Below are 23,581 nucleotides of genomic sequence, written 5' to 3' on the forward strand. Positions count from 1 at the left end.
CATCAGAGTGTGGGGGGGGGGGGGGGGGGTCTGCTGAGGAGTAACTCTGTCTGTAATAAAGCCCCTTTGTGGGGAAAAACTACTTCTGATTAGCTGGATCTGGCTCCCTAGTGGGTGGATCTGGCTCCCTAGTGGGTGGGCCTGGTTCCCTAGTGGCTGGGCCTGGCTCCATAGTGGGTCGGCCTGGCTCCATAGTGGGTCGGCCTGGCTCCCTAGTGGGTGGGCCTGGCTCCCTAGTGGGTGGGCCTGGCTCCCTAGTGGGTCGGCCTGGCTCCCTAGTGGCTGTGCCTGGCTCCCTAGTGGGTCGGCCTGGCTCCCTAGTGGGTCGGCCTGGCTCCCTAGTGGGTGGGCCTGGCTCCCTACTGGGTCTGCCTGGCTCCCTAGTGGCTGGGCCTGGCTCCATAGTGGGTCGGCCTGGCTCCATAGTGGTTCGGCCTGGCTCCCTAGTGGCTGGGCCTGGCTCCCTAGTGGCTGGGCCTGGCTCCCCAGTGGCTGGGTCTGTCTCCCTAGTGGGTCGACCTGGCTCCCTAGTGGGTCGGCCTGGCTCCCTAGTGGCTGGGCCTGGCTCCCTAGTGGCTGGGCCTGGCTCCCTAGTGGGTCGGCCTGGCTCCCTAGTGGCTGGGCCTGGCTCCCTAGTGGCTGGGCCTGGCTCAGTAAACGGGTACAGTAGGTAGGTACAGTAAACAGGTACAGTAGGTAGGTACAGTAAACAGGTACAGTAAACAGGTACAGTAGGTAGGTACAGTAAACAGGTACAGGAAACAGGTTCAGTAAACAGGTTCAGTAAACAGGTACAGTAGGTAGGTACAGTAAACATTTACAGTAAACAGGTACAGTAGGTAGGTACAGTAAACAGGTACAGTAAACAGGTACAGTAGGTAGGTACAGTAGGTAGGTACAGTAAACAGGTACAGGAAACAGGTTCAGTAAACAGGTTCAGTAAACAGGTACAGTAGGTACAGTTAACAGGTACAGTAAACCGATACAGTAGGTATGGAAGCCAAAAAACACTTAAGTCACACCGTGTCACAGTCACACCCCTGCTGCCAGAGACTCAAAGTCATTGCAGGTTCCGCCCTCCCATCTCAGCACAAAGCAGCTCTCTATTCCTCCTTACAGGATTCTCGTCCTCCCCTTTTCACCATGGGGAGTGTACATATTGTAACATACCTACTATATACTGTCGAACAATGGACCGTTTTAATGATGTATAACGAAAGATAACATTTGGATGGTTCTTGGAAAACGCACGCGGTCACAGGACTCGGGACACTTTGACGCGGGGAGGAGTTACGGTGGTGTGTTCGTTTTGAACTTTTTTTAGTGTTGTTTCGTTCAACTCGAGATACCGTTTCAGGCAAGACGACAGTATAGGAAACATGGTAGACTGGCAGGCTACTACTACATCCAAGATCTGTGAAACTTAAGTAGCGCGTATGGTTGGTTACACGTGTCTGAGAACGGGAACATGAAGACCTTTTTGACGGTGACAGTAATGTAATGGTGTGATTTATAGCCGACGCATTGCACGCGGAGTATCTACATTCTTAGTGCGAAGTCTCCCACCACCGAGTCATTTGGTTAACGTCTCATTCCTCTCCAGAAAACGGTAAGCACCCGACGCTCCCCAACTTGCTCCATTTGAAACAAGACTACGGTCATATTTTTTGTTGCATTTATCGGGAATACATGAATCTATTTTTAAAGAATATAAAGAGCGTTTGAATGGTAACTGGTGAGCTGTAGCTGGAAGTTCGAGACAAGTTTGCACAATGAGCTGGTTTGCATGTCCAGACGTTTATAGTTGAACCCGCCGTAGAGCTGTTGTCCAGACGTTTATAGTTGAACCCGCCGTAGAGCTGTTGTCCAGGCGTTTATAGTTGAACCCGCCGTAGAGCTGTTGTCCAGACGTTTATAGTGGAACCCGCCGTAGAGCTGTTGTCCAGACGTTTATAGTGGAACCCGCCGTAGAGCTGTTGTCCAGGCGTTTATAGTTGAACCCACCGTAGAGCTGTTGTCCAGGCGTTTATAGTTGAACCCGCCGTAGAGCTGTTGTCCAGGCGTTTATAGTTGAACCCGCCGTAGAGCTGTTGTCCAGGCGTTTATAGTTGAACCCGCCGTAGAGCTGTTGTCCAGGCGTTTATAGTTGAACCCGCCGTAGAGCTGTCGTCCAGGCGTTTATAGTTGAACCCGCCGTAGAGCTGTTGTCCAGGCGTTTATAGTTGAACCCACCGTAGAGCTGTTGTCCAGGCGTTTATAGTTGAACCCGCCGTAGAGCTGTTGTCCAGGCGTTATAGTTGAACCCGCCGTAGAGCTGTTGTCCAGGCGTTTATAGTTGAACCCGCCGTAGAGCTGTTGTCCAGGCGTTTATAGTTGAACCCGCCGTAGAGCTGTTGTCCAGGCGTTTATAGTTGAACCCACGGTAGAGCTGTTGTCCAGGCGTTATAGTTGAACCCACGGTAGAGCTGTTGTCCAGGCGTTTATAGTTGAACCCACCGTAGAGCTGTTGTCCAGGCGTTATAGTTGAACCCACCGTAGAGCTGTTGTCCAGGCGTTATAGTTGAACCCACCGTAGAGCTGTCGTCCAGGCGTTATAGTTGAACCCACCGTAGAGCTGTTGTCCAGGCGTTATAGTTGAACCCACCGTAGAGCTGTTGTGACAGTCAGACTGAAAGTGAAACCGTTTCCTTTTACAACCCGTCTCCCGGCTGCTGCCAGAATCTTCCAAACAGACACAGTTCTGTTAACAGTTAACAGCTATAACTAGGAAGATAAAGACACTGTCCTGTTAACAGTTAACAGCTATAACTAGGAAGATAAGACACTGTCCTGTTAACAGTTAACAGCTATAACTAGGAAGATAAGACACTGTCCTGTTAACAGTTAACAGCTATAACTAGGAAGATAAGACACTGTCCTGTTAACAGTTAACAGCTATAACTAGGAAGATAAGACACTGTCCTGTTAACAGTTAACAGCTATAACTAGGAAGATAAGACACTGTCCTGTTAACAGTTAACAGCTATAACTAGGAAGATAAAGACACGCTTCTAACATCACATTTTATTGGTCACACATATTTAGTAAATGTTATCGCGGGTGTAGCGATGTGCTTGGCAGGTCAATGAAGAACACATTGTTATTGAGAATGATCGCCTGGCAAGAAGCAAAACTCCTCCTGTTGGGCAGAGGATTAAAATAAAGGGGGCTCCCGAGTGAGGCGTCACTACAGACCCTGGTTCCGTTCCAGGCTGTATCACAGAGGTCGGCAGGGTAGCCTAGTGGTTAGAGAGTTGGACTAGTAACCGAAAAGTTGCAAGTTCGAATCCCCGAACTGACAATTGGCCCAGCTTCGTCCAGGGTTTGGCCCGTCATTGTAAATAATGTTTTTTTCTTAACTGACTTGCCTAGTTAAATACACATAAAAAAAACATGGAGAACATGGACAGAACACTCTTGGCAACAGCACAGATACACTACATGACCAACAGCACCGGCTCCTCGAACATCTCATTCCAAAATCATGGGCGTTGGTCTGATTTAACAGCCTCCAGTCTTCTGGGAAGGATTTCCACTAGATGTTGGAACATGGCACAGCATGAACACCTCTACACTACAAGAAGGGAGACCACAAGGTTACATGAAGGGAGATCCACAGCAACAACATGACAGACCATAATACAAGCAGTGCGAAGAGACAGACCGAAACATGCAGCACAATCAGCATCCTACGTTACTGGGTTCCCATAACAACCACAGCTGTCCATGACGGAGTCCTTGAAACCTGAGACGGAGACTAAACTTTCCAGTGTTAGTGGTGTGTGTGTGTGTGTGTGTGTGTGTGTGTGTGTGTGTGTGTGTGTGTGTGTGTGTGTGTGTGTGTGTGTGTGTGTGTGTGTGTGTGTGTGTGTGTGTGTGTGTGTGTGTGTGTCTCCGGCCTATGTTTTTATACAGCACCTCAATAACACTGTCGCCTGTCTGTCTGTCTCTTCACCCAGGATTCTCCAGATCATTATGGATCTCTCTCTCCTCGCCCCTATAGTGGATTTGGATATGGGATAGGGATCCAGACTCCTGGACCACGCAGGAGTATCTTCTAGTGCGACACACACACACCGTCAGCTGGTTCACAGTGGCTACTACTGGGGATGGGGGATCCAGTGGAGGGCTCTCTTCTGTATGATGGTCAGAGACACTCTGGCAGGAACCACAGTGGAACCATCGCAGAACCACACGACACCCACGCAGAACCAGGACGGAACCCAGCAGCTTCCAGGTGAAACCCTAGAACACGTAGAACAACAGAACCGCGTTCAAGAACAACAGAACCAACTCGATAACTTCGAACTCTTAGGTCAAGAGAATGAACTCTTAGAACAACAGAACCTAGAACATCAGATCCAACTCTTAGAACTAGAGAATACGGTCCAGACCAGCACAGACAACCGGACCACACCTCCAGACAAGACCAGTTCTGGCGGTGCCCTCCATCCCTGGTGGCCTCAACAGAGCAGCTTTAGAGCGACTAGACCCAGTGTCCCTCTCCCCTGGCCTAGACGCAGTGTCCCTCTCCCCTGGCCAAGCCCCAGTGTCCCTCTCCCCTGGCCAAGCCCCAGTGTCCCTCTCCCCTGGCCAAGCCCCAGTGTCCCTCTCCCCTGGCTCGGACCTCTTCTCCACTTGCCCGATCCGATCCCAGACTCCTTGACCACACACCTCCGGCCCTTCTTCAGCCAGCAGGAGTATCTTCTAGTGCGACGCACACACCGTCAGCTGGTTCACAGTGGCTACTACTGGGGCCCTATGGAGATGGAGGAGGCCCACCGCACACTGCTACTCACACCGCCTGGGAGCTTCCTCATCAGGTATACACCACACCCTGCTACACACACTGCCTGGGAGCTTCCTCATCAGGTATACACCACACCCTGCTACACACACTGCCTGGGAGCTTCCTCATCAGGTATACACCGCACCCTGCTACACACACTGCCTGGGAGCTTCCTCATCAGGTATACACCACACCCTGCTACACACACTGCCTGGGAGCTTCCTCATCAGGTATACGCCACACCCTGCTACACACACTGCCTGGGAGCTTCCTCATCAGGTATACACCACACCCTGCTACACACACCGCCTGGGAGCTTCCTCATCAGGTATACACCGCACCCTGCTACACACACACTGCCTGGGAGCTTCCTCATCAGGTATACACCACACCCTGCTACACACACTGCCTGGGAGCTTCCTCATCAGGTATACGCCACACCCTGCTACACACACTGCCTGGGAGCTTCCTCATCAGGTATACACCACACCCTGCTACACACACTGCCTGGGAGCTTCCTCATCAGGTATACACCGCACCCTGCTACACACACCGCCTGGGAGCTTCCTCATCAGGTATACACCACACCCTGCTACACACACTGCCTGGGAGCTTCCTCATCGGGTATACACCACACCCTGCTACACACACACTGCCTGGGAGCTTCCTCATCAGGTATACACCACACCCTGCTACACACACCGCCTGGGAGCTTCCTCATCAGGTATACACCGCACCCTGCTACACACACACTGCCTGGGAGCTTCCTCATCAGGTATACACCACACCCTGCTACACACACCGCCTGGGAGCTTCCTCATCAGGTATACACCACACCCTGCTACACACACTGCCTGGGAGCTTCCTCATCAGGTATACACCGCACCCTGCTACACACACCGCCTGGGAGCTTCCTCATCAGGTATACACCACACCCTGCTACACACACTGCCTGGGAGCTTCCTCATCGGGTATACACCACACCCTGCTACACACACACTGCCTGGGAGCTTCCTCATCAGGTATACACCACACCCTGCTACACACACTGCCTGGGAGCTTCCTCATCAGGTATACACCGCACCCTGCTACACACACCGCCTGGGAGCTTCCTCATCAGGTATACACCACACCCTGCTACACACACTGCCTGGGAGCTTCCTCATCGGGTATACACCACACCCTGCTACACACACACTGCCTGGGAGCTTCCTCATCAGGTATACACCACACCCTGCTACACACACCGCCTGGGAGCTTCCTCATCAGGTATACACCGCACCCTGCTACACACACACCGCCTGGGAGCTTCCTCATCAGGTATACACCACACCCTGCTACACACACACGGCTGTTCCTCATCAGGAAACAAACAAGCACAGCCCCCCCTTGCTGTTCCGTCCCGTGTAACGTTGTGCTGTCGTGTGGTTGTGTGGTTGCCAGGGACAGCAGTCAGACGAACGTCTTCTTCACCCTCAGTTACCACGGCGACCTGGGGCCCGTCAGTGTCCGCGTCCTCCTGACCAGTCAGAGTTTCCGCCTCAACGGCAGTAACAAGGCCTTTGACTCATTGTTCGCCTTGCTGCGGTTCTACGTGGAGTCATCCCATAGGCGGCTGCGGAGGGCGTGGCGCCGGGAGCGACCCATGACCTTACAGCAGCTGTGTAGGGGACGAATCGTGGAGCTGTACGGCGCGGAGGGGATAGATTCACTACCTGGGCTCAACCAGGTGGTCAGACAGTATCTACAGGACTATCCTTATAGTATATAGACACACCCTCCTACCGGAGAGTTTGGGGGACCACTTCAGTTTCAACAGACTGAAACTTTCTGAACGGTACTGACCGAAACTACAATGGAGTGGAGCCCTGTCTGGTTCTGTGGTTCTGAACGGTACTGGCCGAAACTACAATGGAGTGGAGCCCCAGAAAACGGAATTGGAATGTGCTGTTTCTTACACTCTCTGTCTCTGGTCTGGTTCTGTAGTTCTGTCTCTGGTCTGGTTCTGCGGTTCTGTCTCTGGTCTGTGGTTCTTATCTGTGTGGTTCTGTCTCTGGTCTGTGGTTCTTATCTGTGTAGTTCTGTCTCTGGTCTGGTTCTGTGGTTCTGTCTCTGGTCTGTGGTTCTTATCTGTGTGGTTCTGTCTCTGGTCTGTGGTTCTTATCTGTGGGGTTCTGTCTCTGGTCTCTGGTTCTTATCTGTGTAGTTCTGTCTCTGGTCTGGTTCTGTGGTTCTGTCTCTGGTCTGTTGTTCTTATCTGTGGGGTTCTGTCTCTGGTCTGTGGTTCTTATCTGTGTGGTTCTGTCTCTGGTCTGTGGTTCTTATCTGTGTAGTTCTGTCTCTGGTCTGGTTCTGTGGTTCTGTCTCTGGTCTGTGGTTCTGGTCTCTCTGTGATTCTGTCTCATGGGCCAGTTCTAGGCTGGTCATGTCATGTACTGTAGTTCTGGTCTGTGGTTCTGAAGGTATAGTGGGTTGTTTTCCCAAATCTTATTCTAAAATGGATTAAAAAAAAAGGTTTCCCTCATCAATCTACACACACAATACCCCATAATGACATCACAATACCCCCATAATGACATCACAATACCCCATAATGACATCACAATACCCCATAATGACATCACAATACCCCATAATGACATCACAATACCCCCATAATGACATCACAATACCCCCATAATGACATCACAATACCCCATAATGACATCACAATACCCCATAATGACATCACAATACCACATAATGACATCACAATACCCCCATAATGACATCACAAACATGCTACATGCTATTGAGTAAAGCCAGAGTGTCTATATATGTGGCCTTGGTCAGTCTTTACTAACGACATGCTACATGCTTTTGAGTCTTTACTAGCGACATGCTACATGCTATTGAGTCTTTACTAACGACATGCTACATGCTATTGAGTCTTTACTAGCGACATGCTACATGCATTTGAGTCTTTACTAGCGACATGCTAAATGCTATTGAGTAAAGCCAGTGAGTCTATGTATGCGGATGACTCAACACTGTACACGTCAGCTACTACAGCGACTGAAATGACTGCAACACTTAACATAGAGCTGCAGTTAGTTTCAGAATGGGTGGCAAGGAATAAGTTAGTCCTAAATATTTCTGAAACTAAAAGCATTTTATTTTGGACAAATCATTCACTAAACCCTTAAACCTCAACTACCTCTCGTAATGAGTAATGTGGAAATTGAGCAAGTTGAGGTGACTAAACTGCTTGTAGCGTGAAACTGAAACAATAATTCAGGCCAGGAATTTGACTCCATCCCAGGTTTACGCAAACCACCAGAACGCTAAATTTGTGGGCTAAGCCTATCTGTTGATGTAATGGGTACCAAACTAGTTATACATTTGGCCACTATGTTCATCTGGGGAAAAAAGTTATCCACATTAAAAAATACAAACATTTGGGACTAACCAATAAGTAGCCTATCTGAACACTTGAGTTTTGTCTGGGCGGGCGGCTCTCGCTCTCTCTCTCTCTCTCTCTCTCTCTCTCTCTCTCTCTCTCTCTCTCTCTCTCTCTCTCTCTCTCTCTCTCTCTCTCTCTCTCTCTCTCTCTCTCTCTCTCTCTCTCTCTCTCTCTCTCTCTCTCTCTCTCTCTCTCTCTCTCTCTCTCTCTCTCTCTCTCTCTCTCTCTCTCTCTCTCTCTCTCTCTCTCTCTCTCTCTCTCTCTCTCTCTCTCTCTCTCTCTAATGATATTAACATTGTAAATAACTTAAACTTGTATTATTTGTGCAAGTCATCGATTGTATGCCTCCCCCCAGATAACAGGCCACCAGGCCACCATTACCCTACTGATAATCTCATAAATAAAGCACCAATGCATCTAAAATCACAGCGTACAGGTCTGTTAATTTGGAGTGGCCTCTTAATTTTTTAACCCAGAGCTTTATGTTATTACTGTAACTTGTAATGCTGGTACTAATGGTGCTGATGTCATTTCCTGTGCTGATGTCATTTCCTGTGCCGTGTCACACTGTGTTCATGGATTATCATACTATCATGTATCAGTAGGCTACATTAATACAGCTCTCTATATTATTGTAACTTGTAATGCTGGTACTAATGGTGTTCATGATCTTTGTCATTGCCTGTGCTGTGTCACACTGTGTTCATGATCTTTGTCATTTCCTGTGCTGTGTCACACTGTGTTCATGATCTTTGTCATTTCCTGTGCCGTGTCACACTGTGTTCATGATCTTTGTCATTTCCTGTGCCGTGTCACACTGTGTTCATGATCTTTGTCATTTCCTGTGCTGTGTCACACAGGCTGTGTTACGTTAATGGACGTGTCATGGTTACTGTTACTGTTTCGCTGTACAGTGTATGAGTCATGACCGAATGCTGGCAAGTCTATAGTCTAGGTTTACTGTTAGTTGTTTCGCTGTACAGTGTATGAGTCATGACCGAATGCTGGCAAGTCTATAGTCTAGGTTTACTGTTAGTTGTTTCGCTGTACAGTGTATGAGTCATGACCGAATGCCAGCAAGTCTATAGTCTAGGTTTACTGTTAGTTGTTTCGCTGTACAGTGTATGAGTCATGACCGAATGCCAGCAAGTCTATAGTCTAGGTTTACTGTTAGTTGTTTCGCTGTACAGTGTATGAGTCATGACCGAATGTCAGCAAGTCTATAGTCTAGGTTTACTGTTAGTTGTTTCGCTGTACAGTGTATGAGTCATGACCGAATGCTGGCAAGTCTATAGTCTAGGTTTACTGTTAGTTGTTTCGCTGTACAGTGTATGAGTCATGACCGAATGCCAGCAAGTCCATAGTCTAGGTTTACTATTAGTTGAAACATATTGCCTTCGATGTCATATTATGATCGCTATGTTGCACTCGTTGCTGTGATATAATTCCTCAACGAAAGACGTAAGACGTGCAAACTGTTTAGCCTCCCGGCCGTTCTGCCACTGTTATTAGCTACTTAGCTAGCCATGCTGGGTGTCGTTCTGTCACTATTATTAGCTAGGCTACTTAGCTAGCCATGCTGGGTGTCGTTCTGTCACTATTATTAGCTAGGCTACTTAGCTAGCCATGCTGGGTGTCGTTCTGTCACTATTATTAGCTAGGCTACTTAGCTAGCCATGCTGGGTGTCGTTCTGTCACTATTATTAGCTAGGCTACTTAGCTAGCCATGCTGGGTGTTGTGTGTGTGTGTGTGTGTGTGTGTGTGTGTGTGTGTGTGTGTTTTTTTGACTGATCTGGTCCCTTACTGGCAAACAAGTCACTTATTTTGTAGCATTTAGTCAAAAGGCAAAGGCTTTTCTCTTTTTTTATTCTCAATTCAAGGGCTTTATTGGCTTTATTGGCTTTATTGGCTTTATTGGCATGGGAAACATGTGTTAACATTGATCTGTATTGGCATGGGAAACATGTTAACATTGATCTGTATTGGCATGGGAAACATGTTAACATTGATCTGTATTGGCATGGGAAACATGTTAACATTGATCTGTATTGGCATGGGAAACATGTTAACATTGATCTGTATTGGCATGGGAAACATGTTAACATTGATCTGTATTGGCATGGGAAACATGTTAACATTGATCTGTATTGGCATGGGAAACATGTTAACATTGCCAAAGCAAGTGAGGTAGATAATATACAAAAGTGAAATAAACAATAAAATTAACAGTAAACATTACACATACAGAAGTTTCAAAACAATAAAGACATTACAAATGTCATATTATATATATATACAGTGTTTTAACAATGTACAAATAGTTAAAGGACACAAGGGAAAATAAATAAGCATAAATATGGGTTGTATTTACAATGGTGTTTGTTCTTCACTGGTTGCCCTTTTCTTGTGGCAGCAGGTCACACATCTTGCTGCTGTGATGGAACACTGTGGTATTTCACCCAGTAGATATGGGAGTTTATCAAAACTGGATTTGTTTTCAAATTCTTTATAGATCTGTGTAATCTGAGGGAAATATGTGTCTCTAATATGGTCGTACATTTGGCAGGAGGTTAGGAAGTGCAGCTCAGTTTCCACCTAATTTTGTGGGCAGTGAGCACATAGCCTGTCTTCTCTTGAGAGCCATGTCTGCCTACGGCGGTCTTTCTCAATTTTATTTTTATTTTTTTATTTTACCTTTATTTAACCAGGTAGGCAAGTTGAGAACAAGTTCTCATTTACAATTGCGACCTGGCCAAGATAAAGCAAAGCAGTTCGACAGATACATCGACACAGAGTTGCACATGGAGTAAAACAAACATACTGTCATGTATTGTCATGTTGTGTCTTGTTTCTGTCCTTTCCCTTCACCCTGTCTCCCTCTGCTGGTCGTTATTAGGTTACCTTTTCTCCCCCTCTTTCCCCCAGCTGTTCCTTGTCTCCTCCTAACTACCTCGTCACCCCTTTTCCCACCTGTTCCCTTTTTCCCTCTGATTAGTCCTCTATATCTCTCTCTGTTTTTGTTTCTGTCTTTGTCGGATTCTTGTTTGTGTTAGTCATGCCTGAACCAGACTATCGTCATGTTTGCTGCAACCTTGTCCTGTCCTGTCGGAATCTGCCGGTCCATCTGAGCCTACCTATGTTTGGTTATTAAAGAAGCTCTGTTTACGTTAATTCGCTTTTGGGTCCTCATTCACGCACCGTAACACATACAGTCAATAATACAGTATAAACAAGTCTATATACGATGTGAGCAAATGAGGTGAGATAAGGGAGGTAAAGGCAAAAAGGCCATGGTGGCAAGGTAAATACAATATAGCAAGTAAAACACTGGAAAGGTAGATTTGTGCAAAATAAATAAATAAATTAAATACAGTAGGGAAAGAGGTAGTTGTTTGGGCTAAATTATAGGTGGACTATGTACAGGTGCAGTAATCTGTGAGCTGCTCTGACAGTTGGTGCTTAAAGCTAGTGAGGGAGATAAGTGTTTCCAGTTTCAGAGATTTTTGTAGTTCGTTCCAGTCATTGGCTGCAGAGAACTGGAAGGAGTGGAATAGCAAGGCTATGCTCACTAAGTCTGTACATAGTCAAAGATTTCCTTAAGTTTGGTCTTACTGAGATTTACTGTCAGGGCCCAGGTCTGACAGAATCTGTGCAGAACATCTAGGTCTGTTTGCCCGCTCACGGCCTGGGCGTGTGTGGAGACGGTTGCTATGGTCGCAGAGACCTGTTGTTATTTGTGGAGACGGTTGCTATGGTCGCAGAGACCTGTTGTTATTTGTGGAGACGGTTGCTATGTGCATCGCAGAGACCTGTTGTTATTTGTGGAGACGGTTGCTATGTGCATCGCAGAGAGAGACCTGTTGTTATTTGTGGAGACGGTTGCTATGTGCATCGCAGAGAGAGACCTGTTGTTATTTTTGCACAGGGACACTGCAGCGAGAGAGTGAGAGTCGCGCCTGATGCGTGGATTCTCCGTCAACTCATTCCTGCTTGCTATATTATCGCTGGTCAAGTTGACTATTCACGGCAGTCCCAAAACGACCTTCAGGCCAAAACGACCCTCAGGCCAAAAAACCCTTGGGCCAAAACGACCCTCGGGCCAAAACGACCCTCAGGCCACCAGGACATGTCCCGGTGCTCCCGACGGCCAGTCCGTCATTGACTTGGAGTAACCATGGATTGTAAACTGTCATGGTCAACAGTAGCTAAGATGGGGAGAAGTCTGTCCATAATAAAGCGCTGCTCTACCTTCTTCACAACACTATCAACAAGGCAGGTCCTACAGGCCCTAGTTTCTACCTTCTTAACAACACTATCAACAAGGCAGGTCCTACAGGCCCTAGTTTCTACCTTCTTAACAACACTATCAACAAGGCAGGTCCTAAAAGCCCTGGTTTTATCGCACCTGGACTACTGTTCAGTCTTGTGGTCAGGTGCCACAAAGTGGGACTTAGGAAAATTGCAGTTGTCTCAGAACAGAGAAGCACAGACCTTAAATATACACGGAGAGCTAGCATTAATAATATGCATGTCAATCTCTCCTGGCTCAAAGTGGATGAGAGATCGACTTCATCACTTTTTTTTTGTAAGAAGTGTTGGCAAGCTGAATGTACCAAGAACTACTGGCACACAGCTCAGACACCCACCCATACCCCACAAGACATGCCACCAGAGGTCTCTTCACAGTCCCCAAGTCCAGAACAGACTATGGGAGGCAAACAGTACTACATAGAGCCATGACTACATGGAACTCTATTCCACAGTACTACATAGAGCCATGACTACATGGAACTCTATTCCACAGTACTACATAGAGCCATGACTACATGGAACTCTATTCCACAGTACTACATAGAGCCATGACTACATGGACCTCTATTCCACAGTACTACATAGAGCCATGACTACATGGAACTCTATTCCACAGTACTACATAGAGCCATGACTACATGGAACTCTATTCCACAGTACTACATAGAGCCATGACTACATGGAACTCTATTCCACAGTACTACAATAGAGCCATGACTACATGGAACTCTATTCCACAGTACTACAATAGAGCCATGACTACATGGAACTCTATTCCACAGTACTACAATAGAGCCATGACTACATGGAACTCTATTCCACAGTACTACAATAGAGCCATGACTACATGGAACTCTATTCCACAGTACTACAATAGAGCCATGACTACATGGAACTCTATTCCACATCAGGTAACTGAAGCAACAGTAGAATCAGATTTAAAATGAAGGTAATAAATACACCTTATGGAACAGCGGAGACTGTGAAGAAGGTACAGACACATTGTGATATTGCTGTACTGTGGTATTCAACATGTTGTATTCTAGATGTGTAGTGGTGTAATAATGTTATATGATGTACTGTTTTATATTTTGTTTTCTGTGTAATGTAAGTGCCTTAATGTGTTTGGACCCCAGGAAGAGTAGCTGCTGCCTTGGCAGGAACTAATGGGGATCTACAATAAACCCCAGGAAGAGTAGCTGCTGCCTTGGCAGGAACTAATGGGGATCCATAATAAACCCCAGGAAGAGTAGTTGCTGCCTTGGCAGGAACTAATGGGGATCCATAATAAACCCCAGGAAGAGTAGATGCTGCCTTGGCAGGAACTAATGGGGATCCATAATAAACCCCAGGAAGAGTAGCTGCTGCCTTGGCAGGAACTAATGGGGATCCATAATAAACCCCAGGAAGAGTAGCTGCTGCCTTGGCAGGAACTAATGGGGATCCATAATAAACCCCAGGAAGAGTAGATGCTGCCTTGGCAGGAACTAATGGGGATCCATAATAAACCCCAGGAAGAGTAGCTGCTGCCTTGACAGGAACTAATGGGGATCTACAATAAACCCCAGGAAGAGTAGCTGCTGCCTTGACAGGAACTAATGGGGATCCATAATAAACCCCAGGAAGAGTAGATGCTGCCTTGGCAGGAACTAATGGGGATCCATAATAAACCCCAGGAAGAGTAGATGCTGCCTTGGCAGGAACTAATGGGGATCCATAATAAACCCCAGGAAGAGTAGCTGCTGCCTTGACAGGAACTAATGGGGATCTACAATAAACCCCAGGAAGAGTAGCTGCTGCCTTGACAGGAACTAATGGGGATCCATAATAAACCCCAGGAAGAGTAGATGCTGCCTTGGCAGGAACTAATGGGGATCCATAATAAACCCCAGGAAGAGTAGCTGCTGCCTTGGCAGGAACTAATGGGGATCCATAATAAACCCCAGGAAGAGTAGCTGCTGCCTTGGCAGGAACTAATGGGGATCCATAATAAACCTCAGGAAGAGTAGCTGCAGCCTTGGCAGGAACTAATGGGGATCCATAATAAACCCCAGGAAGAGTAGATGCTGCCTTGACAGGAACTAATGGGGATCCATAATAAACCCCAGGAAGAGTAGCTGCTGCCTTGGCAGGAACTAATGGGGATCCATAATAAACCCCAGGAAGAGTAGTTGCTGCCTCGGCAGGAACTGATGGGGATCCATAATAAACCCCAGGAAGAGTAGATGCTGCCTTGGCAGCAAAACCTTATGATTTACAAAACCTTATGATCACTCTGACAGAGCTCCAGAGTTCCTCTGTGGAGATGGGAGAATCTTCCAGAAGGACAACCATCTCTGTAGCACTCCACCAATCAGGCCTTTATGGAAGAGTAGCCAGACAGAAGCCACTCTTCAGTAAAAGGCACACGACAGCCCGCTTGGAGTTTGCCAAAAGGCACTTAAAGACTCTCAGACCATGAGAAACAAGATTCTGTGGTCTGATGAAACCAAGATTGAACTCCTTGGCCTGAATGCTAAGTGACACATCTGGAGGAAACCTGGCACCATCCCTACGGTGAAGCATGGTGGTGGCAGCATCATGTCTGGAGGAAACCTGGCACCATCCCTACGGTGAAGCATGGTGGTGGCAGCATCATGCTGTGGGGATGTTTTTCAGCGGCGGGGACTGGAAGACTAGTCAGGAGACTAGTCAGATGAACGGAGCAAAGTTCAGAGAGATCTTTGATGAAAACCTGCTCCAGAGCGCTCAGCACCTCAGACTGGGAGTTCACCTTCCAACAGGACAATGACCTTAAGCACACAGCCAAGACAACGCAGGAGTGGCTTCGAGACAAGTCTCTGAATGTGTCTGAGTTGCCCGGCCAAACCCGGACTTGAACCCAAAGATACTTCAACAAAGTACTGAGTGAAGGGTCTGAATACTTATGTAAATGTTATATTTAAGTTCGTTTTTTACAATTTTAATAAATTAGCAAACATTTCTAAAAACCTGTTTTAGCTTTGCCATTATGGGGTATTGTGATGTCATTATGGGGTATTGTGATGTCATTATGGGGTATTGTGATGTCATCATGGGTCGTTTTATAATAAGGCTGTAATGTAACAAAATGTGTAAGAAGTGAAGGGGTCTGAATACTTTCCGGACTAACTGTATATTGAACATTTGAATGTGTGTTGACTGTACAGCTGTTGTCTTATAATCAACGTGCAGTCTGTTAAAATATAGCAAAGACTTCTTCAGCGTTTTCAATGTTATTTAAAAATGAACATTTTGATACAGTTTCATGATAAAATTACTGCTTGACACACACACACAAAATTAGACAGGCGAGCAGGAATGAAAGGAGGAAGGAAGAGTTTTGATTGTATTGTTGTTAAGGGCGCTGCTCGTGAGCCGCGAACCGTCGGTCGTTGGAGTGACAGCGACATGATCTGGTCAGAGCCGGTAAGACCGTAAACAGTCCGCTACTACCTAACGAAACATACAACACGTCAAAGCAACAGCTGAAGTAGCCCAGACGACCGCATAGCCTGCTGTATAAGACGGCTAAATGTAGGCTATATATTTATTTTTTTAAAGCAACGTAGCGTGTTTCTCTCACAGAAAGAAAGTTCGCATCTCTCTTTCCAGATGATGCTGATGCGAGAGCATCTCCTATCTCTTTGGTGGGTTAGATAGGAGGTCCAGTCGGACCCATTTCACTGCGACACCTGGTTTATTCTGTCCACCATTAACAACGGACGGGGCTGTCAGAACAGAACGAATGAGCAAATAGCGGACAGGTCTGGACCGTCTATCGCTCACCATGAAACAGGTAGGCTATGTTGCAAGTGTTGTTGTTTTAATTAAATCATTTCTCCGGCTAGCTAGCGGTCTAACGGTTGTGTGTGTGTGCGCGCGCCGGTTCAGGGTGGTCTCGTGGACGACACGGAGGATGTGGAGTTGGATTTCAGTACCGAGGAGGAGGAGCAGAGAGCACTCAGGGGGGTAAAGATCCGGTAAGAGAGAGACCAGAGAGGGAACCTACCCTCTATAGGTCTACATGATGTACCCAGTAATAGAGAGGGAACCTACCCTCTATAGGTCTACATGATGTACCCAGTAATAGAGAGGGAACCTACCCTCTATAGGTCTACATGATGTACCCAGTAATAGAGAGGGAACCTACCCTCTATAGGTCTACATGATGTACCCAGTAATAGAGAGGGAACCTACCCTCTATAGGTCTACATGATGTACCCAGTAATAGAGAGGGAACCTACCCTCTATAGGTCTACATGATGTACCCAGTAATAGAGAGGGAACCTACCCTCTATAGGTCTACATGATGTACCCAGTAATAGAGAGGGAACCTACCCTCTATAGGTCTACATGATGTACCCAGTAATAGAGAGGGAACCTACCCTCTATAGGTCTACATGATGTACCCAGTAATAGAGAGGGAACCTACCCTCTATAGGTCTACATGATGTACCCAGTAATAGAGAGGGAACCTACCCTCTATAGGTCTACATGATGTACCCAGTAATAGAGAGGGAACCTACCCTCTATAGGTCTACATGATGTACCCAGTAATAGAGAGGGAATCTACCCTCTATAGGTCTACATGATGTACCCAGTAATAGAGAGGGAACCTACCCTCTATAGGTCTACATGATGTACCCAGTAATAGAGAGGGAACCTACCCTCTATAGGTCTACATGATGTACCCAGTAATAGAGAGGGAACCTACCCTCTATAGGTCTACATGATGTACCCAGTAATAGAGAGGGAACCTACCCTCTATAGGTCTACATGATGTACCCAGTAATAGAGAGGGAACCTACCCTCTATAGGTCTACATGATGTACCCAGTAATTGAGAGGGAACCTACCCTCTATAGGTCTACATGATGTACCCAGTAATAGAGAGGGAACCTACCCTCTATAGGTCTACATGATGTACCCAGTAATAGAGACTAGAGAGGGAACCTACCCTCTATAGGTCTACATGATGTACCCAGTAATAGAGACCAGAGAGGGAACCTACCCTCTATAGGTCTACATGATGTACCCAGTAATAGAGAGGGAACCTACCCTCTATAGGTCTACATGATGTACCCAGTAATAGAGAGGGAACCTACCCTCTATAGGTCTACATGATGTACCCAGTAATAGAGAGGGAACCTACCCTCTATAGGTCTACATGATGTACCCAGTAATAGAGAGGGAACCTACCCTCTATAGGTCTACATGATGTACCCAGTAATAGAGAGGGAATCTACCCTCTATAGGTCTACATGATGTACCCAGTAATAGAGAGGGAATCTACCCTCTATAGGTCTACATAGATATATAGTACCAGTCATGAGTATGGACAGGGTTTTTCTTAAATTTTTACTAATTGTCTACATTGTAGAATAATAGTGAAGACATCAACACTATGAAATAACACATGTGGTTACATGTGGTAAACAAAAAAAGTGTTAAACAAATCTAAATATATTTTATATTTGAGATTCTTCAAAGTAGCCACCTCTTTGCCTTGATGACAGCTTTGCACATTCTTGGAATTCTCTCAACCAGCTTCATGAGGTAGTCACCTGGAATGCATTTCAATAAACAGGTGTGGCTTGTTAAAATTTAATTTGTGGACTGACTGACTGATTGGCTGACTGATTGACTGGCTGACTGATTGACTGACTGGCTGATTGACTGACATTCCAGACACCCCCTCGCCTCCTTCCTGCATCTGTTCTTCCGAGTGGCTGCCATAGTAACCTACCTCCTCTGTGATTGGTTCACCAAGAGCTTTACTTCCTGCTTCATTATGATCATCACTCTGCTGTCCTGTGACTTCTGGTCCGTTAAGGTGAGAACACACACACACACACACACACACACACACACACAGGACACACACATACGCACACATACGCACACACACACACACACACACACACACACACACACACACACACACACACACACAGGACACACACATACGCACACATACGCACACACACACACACAAACACACACACACACACACACACACACAGGGCGCACACACACACACACACACAGGACACACACACACACACACACACACACTCTCACTCTCTCTCTCTCTCTCATACTTTCTCACATGTGTGTCAGAATGTGACAGGCAGGTTGTTGGTGGGTCTGCGATGGTGGAACCAGATCGATGAGGATGGGAGGAGCCTCTGGGTGTTTGAGGACAGCAAGGTGAGACGCTGGTGTCTGATGTCTGGTGTCCGATGTCTGGTGTCTGGTTTCTGGTGTCTGATGTCTGGTGTCTGATGTCTGGTGTCTGATGTCTATGTGTATGGTCCTCTGATGTCTGTGTGTGTAGTCCTCTGATGTCTGTGTGTGTAGACCTCTGATGTCTGTGTGTGTAGTCCTCTGATGTCTATGTGTATAGTCCTCTGATGTCTATGTGTGTAGTCCTCTGATGTCTGTGTGTGTAGTCCTCTGATGTCTGTGTGTGTAGTCCTCTGATGTCTGTGTGTGTAGACCTCTGATGTCTGTGTGTGTAGTCCTCTGATGTCTATGTGTATAGTCCTCTGATGTCTATGTGTGTAGTCCTCTGATGTCTGTGTGTGTAGTCCTCTGATGTCTGTGTGTGTAGTCCTCTGATGTCTATGTGTGTAGTCCTCTGATGTCTGTGTGTGTAGACCTCTGATGTCTGTGTGTGTAGTCCTCTGATGTCTATGTGTGTAGTCCTCTGATGTCTGTGTGTGTAGTCCTCTGATGTCTGTGTGTGTAGTCTTCTCCCCAGGCCGGTGGTACGGAGGTGGAGGCCAGGATCTTCTGGTCGGGTCTGATCATCTGTCCTCTCATCTGGACCGGCTTCTTCTTCACGACCCTGTTCTGTCTGAACACAGACTGGCTGGTAACACACACACACACACACACACACACACACACACACACACACACATACTCCCTCTCTCCCCACAGGGGGCTAATCTCTATGGTTACCTGTACCTTCTAATCTCTATGGTTACCTGTACCTTCTCCATACTCCCTCTCTCTCCCCAGGTGTTGGTGGTAGCCAGTATCTCTCTCCAGGGGGCTAATCTCTATGGTTACCTGCGCTGCAAGAACGGCGGACAGGAAGTCCCACCCACATCCCCTTCCTCCTTTCTGCAGGGACAGCACTTCCTCCAGCGGGTGAGGTCAGGGGTTAGAGGTGAAGGAGTTAGAGGTTATAGTCAGTTGTCCAGGTTAATCCCTCCCTGCCTGTTTCATAATGACTATGACTAGTTGAGATCAGGGGTTAGAGGTTATAGTCAGTGTTGGGGAGTGGTAGAGGGTCAGGGATTAGAGGTTAGTCCCTCCCCAGGGACAATAATGACATGGTTATGAAACAGACAGACAGGAACTAACCTGGACATTAATGACATAGTTATGAAACAGACAGGAACTAACCTGGACATTAATGACATAGTTATGAAACAGACAGGAACTAACCTGGACATTAATGACATAGTTATGAAACAGGACCCTGTGTGTCTGGTCTCCTCTGGTCTCTAATGAACAGGACCCTGTGTGTCTGGTTTCCTCTGTTCTCTAATGAACAGGACCCTGTGTGTCTGGTCTCTAATGAACAGGACCCTGTGTATCTGGTCTCCTCTGGTCTCTAATGAACAGGACCCTGTGTGTCTGGTCTCCTCTGTTCTCTAATGAACAGGACCCTGTGTGTCTGGTCTCCTCTGTTCTCTAATGAACAGGACCCTGTGTGTCTGGTCTCTAATGAACAGGACCCTGTGTGTCTGGTCTCCTCTGTTCTCTAATGAACAGGACCCTGTGTGTCTGGTCTCCTCTGGTCTCTAATGAACAGGACCCTGTGTGTCTGGTCTCCTCTGTTCTCTAATGAACAGGACCCTGTGTGTCTGGTCTCCTCTGTTCTCTAATGAACAGGACCCTGTGTGTCTGGTCTCCTCTGGTCTCTAATGAACAGGACCCCGTGTGTCTGGTTTCCTCTGTTCTCTAATGAACAGGACCCTGTGTGTCTGGTCTCCTCTGTTCTCTAATGAACAGGACCCTGTGTGTCTGGTCTCCTCTGTTCTCTAATGAACAGGACCCTGTGTGTCTGGTCTCTAATGAACAGGACCCTGTGTGTCTGGTCTCCTCTGGTCTCTAATGAACAGGACCCTGTGTGTCTGGTCTCCTCTGTTCTCTAATGAACAGGACCCTGTGTGTCTGGTCTCCTCTGGTCTCTAATGAACAGGACCCTGTGTGTCTGGTCTCCTCTGTTCTCTAATGAACAGGACCCTGTGTGTCTGGTCTCTAATGAACAGGACCCTGTGTGTCTGGTCTCCTCTGATCTCTAATGAACAGGACCCTGTGTGATTGGTCTCCTCTTCCTGGTCTTTCAGCCTGATATCATCTCAAGAATGCTGTGATGGAATAGGAATCACCTGCAGCTGCCTTCTCTGAGTGTGTGTGTGTGTGTGTGTGTGTGTGTGTGTGTGTGTGTGTGTGTGTGTGTGTGTGTGTGTGTGACAGACAGAGCAGGGAATGTTCTGGAACTCAGAGGGGGACAGAAGCCCATCAACATCAAAGCTCCTGGAATTACATCAGTTTCATATTCAGCATTTTAATTATTTTGATTTAATTTTATATTTCTATGAATATATACAGTATTTATTTTTATTTTTTTACTTCTGACGTTGTTATAATCTGTTTCCTGTCTGTCTGATGGCTAATAAAACAAACACACCTTTCTGTTTCCTGTCTGATGGCTGATAAAACAAACACACCTTTCTGTTTCCTGTCTGTCTGATGGCTAATAAAACAAACACACCTTTCTGTTTCCTGTCTGATGGCTAATAAAACAAACACACCTTTCTGTTTCCTGTCTGATGGCTGATAAAACAAACACACCTTTCTGTTTCCTGTCTGATGGCTAATAAAACAAACACACCTTTCTGTTTCCTGTCTGATGGCTGATAAAACAAACACACCTTTCTGTTTCCTGTCTGATGGCTGATAAAACAAACACACCTTTCTGTTTCCTGTCTGATGGCTGATAAAACAAACACACCTTTCTGTTTCCTGTCTGATGGCTGATAAAACAAACACACCTTTCTGTTTCCTGTCTGATGGCTGATAAAACAAACACACCTTTCTGTTTCCTGTCTGTCTGATGGCTAATAAAACAAACACACCTTTCTGTTTCCTGTCTGTCTGATGGCTAATAAAACAAACACACCTTTCTGTTTCCTGTCTGATGGCTAATAAAACAAACACACCTTTCTGTTTCCTGTCTGTCTGATGGCTAATAAAACAAACACACCTTTCTGTTTCCTGTCTGATGGCTAATAAAACAAACACACCTTTCTGTTTCCTGTCTGATGGCTGATAAAACAAACACACCTCTCTGTTTCCTGTCTGTCTGATGGCTGATAAAACAAACACACCTTTCTGTTTCCTGTCTGATGGCTAATAAAACAAACACACCTTTCTGTTTCCTGTCTGATGGCTAATAAAACAAACACACCTTTCTGTTTCCTGTCTGATGGCTAATAAAACAAACACACCTTTCTGTTTCCTGTCTGTCTGATGGCTAATAAAACAAACACACCTTTCTGTTTCCTGTCTGTCTGATGGCTAATAAAACAAACACACCTTTCTGTTTCCTGTCTGATGGCTAATAAAACAAACACACCTTTCTGTTTCCTGTCTGTCTGATGGCTAATAAAACAAACACACCTCTCTGTTTCCTGTCTGTCTGATGGCTGATAAAACAAACACACCTTTCTGTTTCCTGTCTGATGGCTAATAAAACAAACACACCTTTCTGTTTCCTGTCTGATGGCTGATAAAACAAACACACCTTTCTGTTTCCTGTCTGTCTGATGGCTAATAAAACAAACACACCTTTCTGTTTCCTGTCTGTCTGATGGCTAATAAAACAAACACACCTTTCTGTTTCCTGTCTGTCTGATGGCTAATAAAACAAACACACCTTTCTGTTTCCTGTCTGTCTGATGGCTAATAAAACAAACACACCTCTCTGTTTCCTGTCTGATGGCTAATAAAACAAACACACCTTTCTGTTTCCTGTCTGTCTGATTAAAACAGTGAAGCGTTGTCTCTCATTCTGGATGTAATATTTATTGAGGTTAATGTACTGACTGTTTTATTGAGGTTAATGTACTGACTGTTTTATCGAGGTTAATGTACTGACTGTTTTATTGAGGTTAATGTACTGACTGTTTTACTGAGGTTAATGTACTGACTGTTTTATTGAGGTTAATGTACTGACTGTTTTATTGAGGTTAATGTACTGACTGTTTTATTTAGGTTAATGTACTGACTGTTTTATCGAGGTTAATGTACTGACTGTTTTATCGAGGTTAATGTACTGACTGTTTTATCGAGGTTAATGTACTGACTGTTTTATTGAGGTTAATGTACTGACTGTTTTATTGAGGTTAATGTACTGACTGTTTTATTGAGGTTAATGTACTGACTGTTTTATTGAGGTTAATGTACTGACTGTTTTATTTAGGTTAATGTACTGACTGTTTTATCGAGGTTAATGTACTGACTGTTTTATCGAGGTTAATGTACTGACTGTTTTATCGAGGTTAATGTACTGACTGTTTTATTGAGGTTAATGTACTGACTGTTTCATTGAGGTTAATGTACTGACTGTTTTATTGAGGTTAATGTACTGACTGTTTTATTGAGGTTAATGTACTGACTTTTTCCACATGTTTGTTATGTTACAGCCTTGTTCATAAATATTGATTCAATTATTATTTTTCCTCCTCATCAATCTACACACAATACCCCGTAATGACATCACAATACCCCGTAATGACATCACAATACCCCGTAATGACATCACAATACCCCCTAATTACAAGGTGAAAACACAAAGAACCCAATGGTCACTCTGACAGAGCTCCAGAGTTCCTCTGTGGAGATGAGAGAACCTTCCAGAAGGACAACCATCTCTGCAGCACTCCATCAATCAGGCC

The 23,581-nt window shown here is 46.0% G+C and overlaps 2 protein-coding genes across 3 annotated transcripts; both read left to right on the forward strand.

The window, feature by feature from the left end:
- Window positions 1-893: 893 nt before the first annotated feature.
- LOC110495002 (suppressor of cytokine signaling 1-like) lies at window positions 894-6,926 on the forward strand. Of its 2 annotated transcripts, none has more exons than XM_036948668.1 (3): window positions 894-1,609; window positions 3,999-6,148; window positions 6,272-6,379. In XM_036948668.1, the coding sequence occupies exons 2-3, from the start codon at window positions 4,180-4,182 to the stop codon at window positions 6,349-6,351; spliced, it is 2,049 nt and encodes a 682-aa protein (XP_036804563.1). In that variant the 5' UTR covers window positions 894-1,609; window positions 3,999-4,179; the 3' UTR covers window positions 6,352-6,379. The 2 variants fall into 2 exon arrangements, with proteins under 2 accessions (XP_036804563.1, XP_036804564.1); XM_036948669.1 differs by having other exon boundaries at window positions 907-1,609; window positions 3,999-4,862; window positions 6,272-6,926.
- Window positions 6,927-15,676: 8,750 nt separating this feature from the next.
- Window positions 15,677-21,321, forward strand: LOC110493327 (Golgi apparatus membrane protein TVP23 homolog A-like). Its single transcript, XM_036948679.1, has 7 exons — window positions 15,677-16,399; window positions 16,495-16,583; window positions 18,291-18,435; window positions 18,723-18,812; window positions 19,354-19,479; window positions 19,629-19,760; window positions 20,969-21,321. The coding sequence occupies exons 1-7, from the start codon at window positions 16,391-16,393 to the stop codon at window positions 20,993-20,995; spliced, it is 618 nt and encodes a 205-aa protein (XP_036804574.1). The 5' UTR covers window positions 15,677-16,390; the 3' UTR covers window positions 20,996-21,321.
- The last annotated feature ends 2,260 nt before the right edge of the window (window positions 21,322-23,581 follow it).

This window comes from Oncorhynchus mykiss, chromosome 17 (genome assembly GCF_013265735.2).
Source record: "Oncorhynchus mykiss isolate Arlee chromosome 17, USDA_OmykA_1.1, whole genome shotgun sequence".
Classification (NCBI taxonomy): domain Eukaryota; kingdom Metazoa; phylum Chordata; class Actinopteri; order Salmoniformes; family Salmonidae; genus Oncorhynchus; species Oncorhynchus mykiss.